Here is a 12,363-nt window from a genome sequence, read left to right as displayed (position 1 = left end):
CTCTGCGGTTCCCTGTCACATGCATGGGCACTGTGTCCTCTAGCCCAAGTCCTCCACACTTCTCACCCAGGAGTTTTCACCCCTTCTGACTACATTTTTCACATTTCTTCTAGAAATATTATTTATTCCCATGTAAATAAGCGAGAAAACAACATAGCGTTTGGCCAGCCTCAATAAACTCACTTTCTCAATACAGATCCTTCAAAATACATCACGTTTCCTGATTAACAACAGCATGGCACACCATCAACTCTGCAGGTGGAGGTCCAGTCGCTGCACTGTCTCTCTTACTCCGAAGATCAGGGGCCACTTTCCTACCAACTGCCAGCACCTACAGGTCCTCTGTTCCTGAGAACACTGGTCCCCAAACATTTTGGTCACACCCTCTCTTTAAGTAAAAATAAATACATAGTTCTAAAAATGGGTTCTATATCTTCGGTAAAAGTATAGTCATTTTTACACAGGTTCTAGTGTCAATCTGTATCCATATTAGTAAAGCTTCATCTCCTCCCCGGGTCAAGGGCCGGTCTTGAGCACGCCCATACCTGCTGGCTTGACATTCATTCTCAGGGCTCAGCGTTTTTTCTTTTCCGCTCCTCCCCTCGGTCCTCTGTATCAAGTCCTTCCACTCACCACAATCCCCACACTGATTTTTCTACCTCTTTCCCTTCAGCAGTCTTTCTTCTCCTGGTTGTCTCTTCTTAGTAACATCTTCCACTCTGCCTAAGAACTCTTGAATATCTTCAATAAACTGGAGCACAGAGTTACTGCTGCTCTTAAACTCCAGCGAGAAGACCAATCTCAAAACTCTCAAAACTGGCGATGGCTTTGAGCAGTACATGCTCTAAGGGGAGGGGGCATGCATTTTTTAAAAAATATTTTAAGATTACCTTATGTAAACAGGCCTTACATTTCTCTCATGCATTGATCATATTAAGTCAAATCTCAGATTACTTTAATAAGCAGTGTTTAAAATAAATCCACCGTACTCAAGGAAAACACAAAATGTAAATTCCTCTGACTTTTATTAGCAGTACTAACCTCTGAGAAAATATATGCAAGACTGCTATATTTAGTCACTGGTGACATTTTTAATTGAGCTTGCAAAGGAGAGAGGAAGAATTCAATACACTGATCACACCTTCTCTCTTATGTGTCAAAATTCTACCAAGCAACGTACAACACAGAAATTCCACTTTTCTTCCTTCATAGAATCCCGTCATGCTCATCTTGAAAGGTGTTTTTCTAAATCTTCTTAATACTCACTTGGCAAAAGCATTTCTTCTGTTAATCTCTTTTTGGGAAGAAGCAGAAGTTGTGCTGAAACTTCTCCTAAAACCTAAATATGAAATTAATTTCAGAAGAAGAAAAATAAATCACACATTTTCAACTCCTTATTTAAAAAGTTATCTCTGGTCATTTCTCTTCTCCAGATGTTCTATGATATGAAATGTTTCTTTGGGGGAAAAAAAAAAGTGTAAACACAGAGCATATTGGCCATTCAGATTTCTTGACAGATTCTTACCTTTACTTTACCTTTACCTTCCTGAGCAAACTACACTCATACGGGATAAGTTAAGATCATGACAGTACTTTTGGAAGTTTTTACCATAATATTTCTCAAACAAACTGAATTATATATTGATACAGTTGATTCCTTTATGACTGAATATTGCAATCTTGATAATCATGAAAAAATGATGATTTTAAAACACCATTATTAAAAATACTCCATTTATAAAACAGTAAGTAATAAACTCCAGAGCTGAACTCCTTGATTGTTGCTGTATACATAAGAGAGAGTTTAAAAAAAAAAAAAAAAGACTTCACAAAAGATAAATTCTTACAAAGGATTCTCAGGGCCTCATGCATGCTAGGCAAGCACTCTGCCACTGAGCCCCATCCTCAGCCCCAGAACAACCTTAATTTAAAACAACTATATTAAAACTGATGAACTTACACAAAAGGCACAGTTTCAAAGAAAATTTTTTAAAAGAAAGAAAGCATGAGTGATCACCAGGCATCCAGACAGCACACCACAGAGTTTTCACTCAATTCTAGGAACCAGGGCTCTTGCCTTTCTGGATGCACCAGGGAGTGGGAAGGAAGCAGCAAGGGCCTACCCAAGCGGGAGGGGGGCGGGGGGGGGGGATTCTCACTAAAAGGGACTCTAGTTAAAGGAGCTCACTCAGCATAAGTTTAAGTAAGAAACAGAAGGAAGCACATTCCAATGAAGACAAAGGAAAGGGATTTGTGTCCAACCTCACACTCAGTAAAAGGCAAAAACTTCTACAGTTTGTGACCATGAGTCAAATTCATGCTATCTGTGTGAAAAATAAAAAGTGCTTCACAGAACATAAGTTAAAGTCCCAGGTGAGCATGCTTCCAGGACACTGGCAAAAGTAAATATAATCTCAGAATGTATCAACCCAGGCCTCAAAGAATTCTCATCCTTAAAACTCCAAGTAAATGAAGCACCTCACAATAATAAATTGCAAAACTCACAAGAAAAGAAGGCACCCTAAATCAGGCTCAACAGAAACAGATGTTGAATTAGATTCACAAAAACTTCAGATATTGATTACTTAACATAGAATAAAATAAAAATTTAATTTTAAATGTTTAAAGACAACAAACTTGAAAATATGGAGAAATAAGTGATAGTAAATAACAACCAGATTTTAAAAAAATAAATTTCTACAATTAATAACTTTGTGTCTAGATTAAGCAAGAGAATAAACACTGCTAAAGAGAGAATCAGAAAACAGGAAGAAATGTGATCGGAGGACAAGTTATGAAAAAATATAAGAGGCATGGGAAAAAAGTATGTCCAAAGTAACAACCAATCAGAATTTCAGGAGGAAATAATAAAGAAAATGGAGGAGAAAATACTCTTGAAGTATAATGAGTAAAAATTTTATTGACTTGAACAAAGATCAAGGTACTAATTCCAAGATCCAGGAAGACCCATGATACCAAACAGGTTAAACCAAAAACAACAACAACAAAACACCTCCACCTAGAAATATCATAATAAAGCACCACACAGGGATCTCTAACAGAATCCCCCCAAAACCGATTAACTTGGTTTTCATTAAAATTTAAGACTTCTGCTCTGTGAAAGACACCATTAAGAGAGTAAAAGGAAGCCAGGCGCAGTGGCACATGCCTGTAATCCCAGCAGTTCTGAAGGCTAAAACAGGAGGATCTCGAGTTCAAAGCCAGCCTCAGCAAAAGCAAGGTGCTAAGCAACTCTGTGAAACCTTGTCTCTAAATAAAATATAAAATAGTGCTGGGGATGTGGCTCAGTGGTCAAATGCCCCTGAGTTCAATCCCTGGTACCTCACACACACACCAAAAAAAAAAAAGAGAATAAAAGTACAAGCCGTGGATTGAGAGAAAATATTTTCAAAACACTTATCTTATTGGTCTAGTATTCAAAATACACAAAGAACTCAACAACAAGAAAATACCAAGAAAAAAAAACAATCTATCTGAGCAAATAAATGAACAGACACCTCACCAAACAAGGTTCACTGAGGGGTGAACATGTGAAAAAATACTCAACCCTCTGTCAGGGGCTGAATTGGGTCCCCCTAAAATTGATCAGCATAACTCCTAACCTCCAATACCTCAGAATGGGACTGTACACAGACATAGGCTTTAAATAGGTAATTAAGGTAAGACGAGGTCCTGGGGTGGGCCCTAGTTCAATGTGATAGGTATCTTTACACGAGGAGGCGATCAGGACACAGAGACCATATGACAGCAGAGGAAGAAGCCCCTGCCAGCCAAGGCAGCTCCAGCACACCAACACAACACCGCACTTCCTCAGGGAACCCCCAATTAAAACACAGGGCTATCAGAATGGTGAAAATCCATCCATATGTCATAAGTTGACCTCAACAAGGACTTGTGGGCTGGTGTTAATACAAATAACTCTCTCACAGATGGTCACCCATATGGAAAAGAAAACTACATTTGATCCGTACCACCCACAAAGTCAATTCCAAGTGAACTGACAACAAATGTGAAAAATGAATATATAAAAACTTTTAAAGCACAATGTAGAAAAATACCTTTATGATATCTGTCTTAGGAAATAACTTCTTAAGACAAAAAAAAAAATTGCAGGCCATAAAAGGGTTTGCTCTTTGACTACATAAAAATCGAGAACTTTTATTTATGCAAAGATTAAAAAAAATTAGTGAAGGGACAAACAATCAACTAGGCAAAAACTGAAAAAAATATTAGCACCTAAAATACACAAAGAGAGATCTACAAATTAATAAGATAAAAATCAATACATGCCAAAAAAAAAATGGGCAAGAGACTTAAACAGGTACTTGGTAAAAGAGCAAATGGATATGGCCCATAAACTGAAGCCTGGCTCCACCTCTTCTGTAATCTGGAAAGTATGGATTAAAGCCACAGTGAGATACCACTGAAAACCATCAGACTGGCAAAGATTCCTAGACCAAACAAGATCAGTGTCAGGAGGTACAGAGGGACAGAGTGTATGCTGCAAGCACCTGGCGCTCCCTAGGGAATGTTGAGGACACGGCCATCCTCACCTGGCAACCTAGAGACACAGTCGCCCATGCACCACAACACACGATGTACTAACAAAAAATAGGACATAACCTGAAATAACCATCCTGCATTTTAATGGGATGCTACATAACAAAACAGCAAGCACTAATCAAAACTAAACATTATTTATATACACACACACACACACACACACACACATATATATATATGATATACACAGAAAATAATTAACATAGTATTCAAGACTCACAACCTTAGGATGGGATATATGATGAGGGAGGCAGATGAGAAGCAGGAGTTTCTACAACATAGGTAATCCTCAGCTGAGGGGTGGGTAACAGATATTTGCTCCATGATTAGAAGAACTATACAAATGCATTCATGTACTACTTTGTTTACATACAAACTTGACAATACAATGAACTAAAACAAAAGAACTTCTTTTTTTTTTTTTTTTCCCAATACTGGGGATCAAATCAACAGACACATGCTATGCACGCAGCTCTACCCTGAGCTACATCCCTAAACCTTATTTTACATTTTTTTTTTTTTTGATAGAGACTTACTAAATTACCAAGGTTGACCTCGAACTTGTGATCCTCCTGGCCCAGCATCCCAAGTATCTGGGATTACAGTTCTGTACCATTACCCGTGGCTACAAATATTTATTAGCAATATAAAACTATGTTATCTTACCAGGATAAGAATGATTCTGTTTATTTGAAGAAATTTCTGAAAGAGTATCCAGGGAATCTGTTAGTCTATAAACAGAACAGACAAAAGCATACCTCATTAAAAGTAGTTGGTGTTCAGGTTTTCAACCAAGGTTTTCTCACCAATTAGTATTTGTTACTTCTTTCATTCAACAAACATTTATTGAGCACCCATATAAGCCAGGAATGAGCTTCAGCCTAGTGTGGGAGATAGGCAATACTCAAATGGAACAATCAGAATCACTATCTAAGAATCAAAAGTATGAAAAGTCAATTTAAAGTAAATTAGCTTAAAATAGAAACCTGATTTTGTTTCTTTGGAACTTTATTTTCAAAGGAACTTAAAAAAATATGAAAATATTTTTATTTTATTAAATTTAACAAATAGTAGATTAAAATTATAAAAATATCATGGATTCTTAAGTTGGAAAAAAAAGATATTGGCTAAGTTTGTGTGTGTGTATAATTTTTCTGATAAAGCTGTATGGCTAACATAATTCAAGGCCCTTTATATTTGACTTTAAGCACAATCATAAAGGTCACCTTCCCCATGGCTTTCCTCTTCATTTTTTGATATTCAAATTATTCCTTATTTTTGAAAAGCCAACCTTGACAGCCTCATCTTCTTTCAACTGCTTACAGACCTAAATCTGCAAGGCCTCCTGTGTCAATCCCTTCTTGCAACACGATTCACTTCCATCAAGGAATCCTGCAACTCCTGCAGCATCTGCAGCTCCACACACAAGCCACCTGCATCATTTTCACATGGCATACAACACACTGCAGCCAATGAGGGACTGAGGGACACAAAGAATGTGACTTGATGAATGGTGAACAAGACAGATTTGGATGAAGTGGTGATGGACAGTAGAGAGTAACCAAATCCTAAAGGTGATCAGCTCATTAAGTTAAGTGCCTACTGATAAGAACTAAGAAAATGAATACTATGCTAATGAAGATCTTCTGGTCAGGGTGCACACGTGTCCGGGAGGATTTAGTGAGTTTTCTCAGAGTATTTATCAAAAGAAACACTGATTGGGGCTGGGGATGTGGCTCAAGTGGTAGCGCGCTCGCCTGGCATGCGTGCAGCCCGGGTTCGATCCTCTGCACCACATACAGACAAAGATGTTGTGTCTGCCAAATACTAAAAAATAAATATTAAAAATTCTCTCTCTTTCTCACTCTCTCTCACTCTTTAAAAAAAAAAAGAAACACTGATTGATTTATATATTGACCAAATATATAAATGTATATAGATATATGATATATAGATATATAGATATGTGTGTGTGTGTGTGTGTGTATAAGCTGAATGGAAGTTGGGTAATGGTGAATGGGTCTAAAAAGCCAACCCAGCAGAAGAAATAATATGTGCAACAATTCTGGGACAGGAGGCACATTTTTTAAATGGAAAGGGAAAAAATAAAAGGCAGCTATAATTCCAAGGAGAAAGATGCAAGGTGAGGATGTGATAGGTCACTACCTTATTAGGACTGTCCTCAAGCAGTCCCTAATTTAAAAATCCTTCCATCTTGGGGATCAATGGGGTCTTTAAAGAGATCAAAACTGATTTGGATTAGAAACTCTTCAAAATCAGAGACCATGTCTGTTTTATTTGCTTATAGAATGCCTAGCACAGCACAAAGTGCTAAAAGACACTTAATAGTATTTGATGATGATGAATGAGACAATCAGAAGATGACAGGAAGACAGCTGGATTGAGACAGCAGTTCATTTAGAGACAGCCCTGTTTCTGTTAAGAGGGAGCTGCTTTCAAATGCACCACCTTAAAGAAGGCCAAACAGAAGACAAGCAAAACACAAAGTCAAAAACAAAGCCAGAGGAAAAATGAAACCATGAGAAAGAATGTGGCTTCACAGTGCAGAGGAGGAAAAAAGGGCTGTTCCTGCAGAAAAGCATTGAACTGGGAATCAGAGCTGATCAATACTTACTGTGCCTAAAAAACACCAAACTACACACTCTGGGTAATGGAACATGAAACGAATCCCAGTCCTCATGACTAGGAAACAAAATCTGTATAAGCCTGTAGCAACGTGCCAATGACGATTTTCCCAAGTAGCAGAGCGCAGGAGCCTGACCAGTGGCTCAGTGGACCTCACTCCCAAGGTCACCCCTTGCAACTTCTTAAAGGAAGTCACCAGAGCTCCTTTATCCACCAGAGCTATGTTAAGAAGCACACATCCTGATTCTAGATGGTCAGGGTTCAAATCCCCTCTGGGAGCATAGCTTACTTAATCTCTCTGGGTCCTGCCTTCCTCGTCTGTGAATCAGGGAGCAGTACGGTGCCCGACTCACTGGGTGTGAAGTAAATCATCTGTTATGGTTTGGATGTGAGGTGTCCCCCCAAAAGCTCATGTGTGAGACAATTCAAGATGGTTCAGGGGAGAAATGAATGGGTTGTGAGATCTTAACCCAATCAGTGATGTAATCCCCTGATAGGGATTAGGTGAGTGGTAACTGAAAATGGTAGGGTGTGGCTGGAGGAGATGGTTTTGATGTATATATTTTGTATCTTCAGAGTGAAGTCTCTCTCTCTCTCTCTCTCTCTCTCTCTCTCTCTCTCTCTCTCTCCTTCTTGATCACCATGATGTGAGCTGCTTCCCTCTGCCACACTCACTGCCGTAATGTTCAGCCTTATCTTGAGCCCCAAGAAATGGATCCAGCCTTCGATGGACTATGACCTCTGGAACCTTGAGCCCTCAAATAAATTTTTCCTCTTCTGTAGTTGACTAAATACATAAACAGTGCTGAAAACAGGGCCCAGAAGTTGTGCACATGATTCATTACTAGCATTTCCTTTTCTTCATTTAAAAAATGACTACAAAAAAAGGAGGAGGAGGTGGGGGAGGAGGAGCAGCACCAGCAAAGCACCTAAAAGTATGGACTTAAAAAAAATAAAATAACAAACCTGGGCTGGGTCCAGCTCCACCCCTAACTAGCCACATGACTTTAGCTAAGTTACTTTATCTCTTGTAATTTGTTTCTTCACCTGCCAAAACGGGAATAATCACAATGGCTTACACTGCCTGGGCTTGGACACAGAGGAGTCACAGTGACATAAGCAGCCAGGCCACACACTATAGAGCCCTCTGCTTATTAAATGCTCAGTAAATGTTTGTAACAGATATGGTTAATTTCTGGCTTACCTGACCAAACAAATGCCTATTAGGACCAAAGGAAGTAACATTTAACAGAGGATACTTTAGGAACTACAAAAGCACTGTGTGCTGAATGTTTATCAAAAAGAAGAAAATGACAATACCAAGTGCATTGTAAAAAGAAGGAAATTAATACAAAAAGTATATGCAGTTATTCAACACACAAAAAAACTGAGGACGAAAATTGATAAGAGAAACTAAAATGAATTTGCCTGGAAGCGGTCACATGCTCGTAAGGGAGCCGGAGTGTGATCAGGGTTCTAGACTTAGGAATATGATTCAGACCATGTATGTTCTCCCTTATTGAAAGATTCGCATCCCATTTCCCAGCCACTGAAAAGCACACCAAGCCAGCTCTTCCAGCACATAAGGCACTTCACTTTCCACCTGGAATTTCACAGGGATTTGTTTCTGCTCAAGTTGTTTTTTAAAACCAGAGTAAGGTGCACAGAAGTGTTACTGTCTTACAAAGAAACACCGAGGAGGTTTATTATATATAAGACCTTGAAACTTCACTTCCCCTAAAGATCTACTGCCTATCTATTTTTGAAAACTAAAGAAATCAGAGGAAAAGCCATTTTGGTTCCATTAGGTTTGCAGGAGAATGAATGGGTGCCTGCTGGCAGGAAATTTAATGTAGTTAGGATGTGACTGAAGCAATCAGGGAGCATTTTTACTTTTGTTTGCATGACAGATTAAGCTTGCTGCTCTCACTGTTCTTAGCTTCAAACGCCACTTCTAATAGCCTACACATACTCATAGGGTTTGCAAATGAGGAAGAAAGAAGGTTTTTAAAATTGCAAATCCTTAGCAAGGCAAATTTAGCTTTCCATGAGCCTTCTCTCTGAAGAAGGTGGCTGGTTAACCCTTAAAAGAAGGCACAAGTTACACTTGGTGTGTGTCTCCAGATAAAATTAGGGTCTCTGTGTGCAACTTCAAATTTCAAAACATTTATGTAAACATACACAAATCCCCTTTTTCTCACCTTTGTACCCTGGATGGGGGAGCAAATATTCCATATCTTGGAGAACAACTAAAATACTGCACACCTCCAACTGAACCATCATTCTTGCCATGGGGTTTTTCAAGCTCTATACCGTACCAATACCCTAGAACATGAATATTGCATTTAAAAAGCGTCTACACTTTGCTCAAAATCATTATGCTATTATACTAACCCAAAATCTGGATGGTTTAACATTTTCACAAATGACCAAAATGATGGAATATCATCACCATCATTAAGCTTTCAAATGATAAAATTATAAAATATAAAACTTGAAAATTTGAAAAGTGGGGAAAACATTTTACCAGTGTAATTGCTGAGCAGTACATTAAGGGAGGAAAATAAAATGCACAAACACAAATTTGGAGAAGATTAGCTATTATGCAAGTAGACTACAGCCAAAATGTATCTTAAAACTATAACGAAAAAGAAACTGTCCTTGACTCTAATACGCTGTGTTTCACAAGAGAAGTATAATATAACATCAAGATGCAAATCATACAGTAAATGTGCAATCTTTTCATTTCACACTCCCAATATTAGAACACCACCAGTGGTTCTTAAATAATTTAAGAAGGACAAAGATAATATGGAAAATACCACCAGACATCATGGTGACTCTGGTTCCCTCCTTCCCTCCCTCCCTCCTTCCCTCTTTCCCCCCTTCTTCCCTCTCTCCCTCTCCCTCCCTTCTTCCCTCCCTCTCTCTCCCTCCCTCCCTCCCTCTTTCCCCCCTTCTTCCCTCTCTCCCTCTCCTTCCCTTCCTCCCTCCCTCTCCCTCTCCCTCTCCCTCTCTCTGTCTCTCTCTCTCTCTCTCTCTCTCTCTCTCTCTCTCTGTCTAGATGGAAAGAAAAATCTTTTTTTTTTCCTTTTAGAAAGAATTTTCTAAACGATTTTTAGTATTTAAAGGCCCACTCTGAGGAAAGTGATAGGAATTTAGAAAGCCTAAAACTGAAGTAGCAAGGTTGCAAGCCTAAGGTAAATGGAGACCCTCTGAGAGCAAGTATTTTCAAGTTGAGGATACCTTAGACCAGCTTAAAAATGCCTAGGAGTTCACTCATTCGTGATTTAAAAGGAGAGTACAATGGTAATTGCATTTGGTCTCCTACAATCCATAATAAATAAAAATGAGGACATACACATCAAGAAAGATACTGTAGATTACAAAACACAAATATATTGTTTCTCTCAGAATATCAGCTCTTTGAGTCAATTATAGAGCTGCTAATAAGCCATCCAAAAACTTCTTTATTCTCTTCCTCTTATGCTCAAAAAGATGAAATCGAGGCCCATGTCCAGGTACTGGGGTTGGAAAGGCTGAAGCACGACCAGTGTCTGTCTGCAGAGCCCTACAGTGTCGAAACAGCAGAATCTACACACCCACTGTGCAGACGCAGCCATGCAAACAAAATCACATGCAAAAAAAGAGAGGGAGGGAGGGAAGGAGGGAACCAGAGTCACCATTAGAAATTTAAAAGTTAAAAGTAAACCTAAAATAATGAATTGTATCCAAAGAATCAAACCATCCTAGCCTTGTTTAAGAAGGTCCGCTAAGACACTCTCGTTAGCACTGTTACTTCTCTGAGTACCACAATTAGGACTTTTCAAGTTCTACTTCCTTCTGCCTTTGATACTTTCTTATATAATTTTTGCATTTTACCATTTTAATTTACCATATTACTGCTACACGTTTACCATACAGCTTTCAAAAAATGTGTAACATACATATGAAAAGTGTTAGCAACGGTGATTCCACACTGTCTGGTAGTGGTAGGGCATGGATATCTTCCTGTTTAAATGTTAATTTTCTTTCCAATGTGGCAATGAAAAAAAATGCTGAAGAGGTCAAACATACCCTCTTTCAGGTCTAGATCTTAGAGTCTATAAAAAGTCTAACATTATCATTGTACTATAGAAATGACTGATCTAAATTTTGATGACACAAGAAGTGTATGCTACCACTTCCTCAAAGGACAGAATGACTTTAACACAAAACCTTCCAAATTCTATTGCTTTTGCTTGTTACTACCCAAGTTTCTAAATGCTTTACATTAAAAATTTAAAAGTTAAAAGTAAACCTAAAATAATGAATTGTATCCAAAGAATCAAACCATCCTAGCCTTGTTTAATAAGGTCAGAAAGAGGGAAGTGCAGAGATAGAGAGAGATTGTGAAAATTAACCTACCTGTGAGTTCTCTAAGTTTTTACTTGAGAACTGTTAAGTACATCCTAACTAATCTTAATTGCTGCTACCTGGAGTCCCCCAAAGAGCCATGAAATATAAAACATACAAGCTGTCTCAAGTCAACCTACTGACTTGCAGTTAAAAGTGGTATTGCTGAAACAAGAAGATATTGGGGGCTGCCTCATGTTTCTGAGTGTCCAACAGACAGTGGCACTGACTGACTGTGTTCCAGACTATCTTTCCATGGCTGTGTGTGTGTGTAGAGGACATCTTGGAGGATAGAGATGGGAGTCCCCCCCAGAGCAAAAGGTGCACATTGTGGAAAAACACGGCCCACGTAAAGGTTCAGACTTCTTAAGCTCATAAACCACTGGTGACCAGGTGTCACCTATCCCTCAGTCCCACCCTGTTGAAACTGAAGCTCAAGCTTGGGGAACAATGCAAGAAAATGCTAATTTTATGGCTATTTCTATTCTTGTGAGTACCAAAGTCCTTTGTCTCTTGACCTTGAATTCTCCCATCTTCCATTAACATCTAATACTGTGGCAGGCTAACTTGATAGTTTGCAAACAGGGTAAAATCTCAGATCCTTTGTGGTTCTTGAAAGAATGCTACACCACAAACTTTTTTTTTAATCAATGTTCTAGGTAACCTTTTCCTAAAATGCAGCAATGCCACCATGTGTTAAAATAGCATATTGCTATTTAAAATGTACAATTTCATTTG

General features: G+C 38.6%; 1 protein-coding gene across 5 annotated transcripts in view; it reads right to left on the bottom strand.

The window, feature by feature from the left end:
* Positions 1-12,363, bottom strand: part of Clip4 (CAP-Gly domain containing linker protein family member 4) — an 89,813-nt gene that overhangs the window by 5,667 nt on the left and 71,783 nt on the right. For all 5 annotated transcript variants that reach the window (XM_077791878.1, XM_077791879.1, XM_077791877.1 and 2 more), the window contains exons 13-15: positions 9,432-9,555; positions 5,251-5,315; positions 1,267-1,339 (exon numbers count right to left, since the gene is read on the bottom strand). In XM_077791878.1, coding sequence (XP_077648004.1) covers positions 1,267-1,339; positions 5,251-5,315; positions 9,432-9,555 — 262 coding nt within the window. The remainder of the gene's footprint in view (positions 1-1,266; positions 1,340-5,250; positions 5,316-9,431; positions 9,556-12,363) is intronic.

The sequence above is a fragment of the Urocitellus parryii genome, chromosome 12, assembly GCF_045843805.1.
Source record: "Urocitellus parryii isolate mUroPar1 chromosome 12, mUroPar1.hap1, whole genome shotgun sequence".
NCBI classification, from domain to species: Eukaryota; Metazoa; Chordata; class Mammalia; order Rodentia; family Sciuridae; genus Urocitellus; species Urocitellus parryii.
This window is presented reverse-complemented; position numbering and strand designations above follow the sequence as displayed.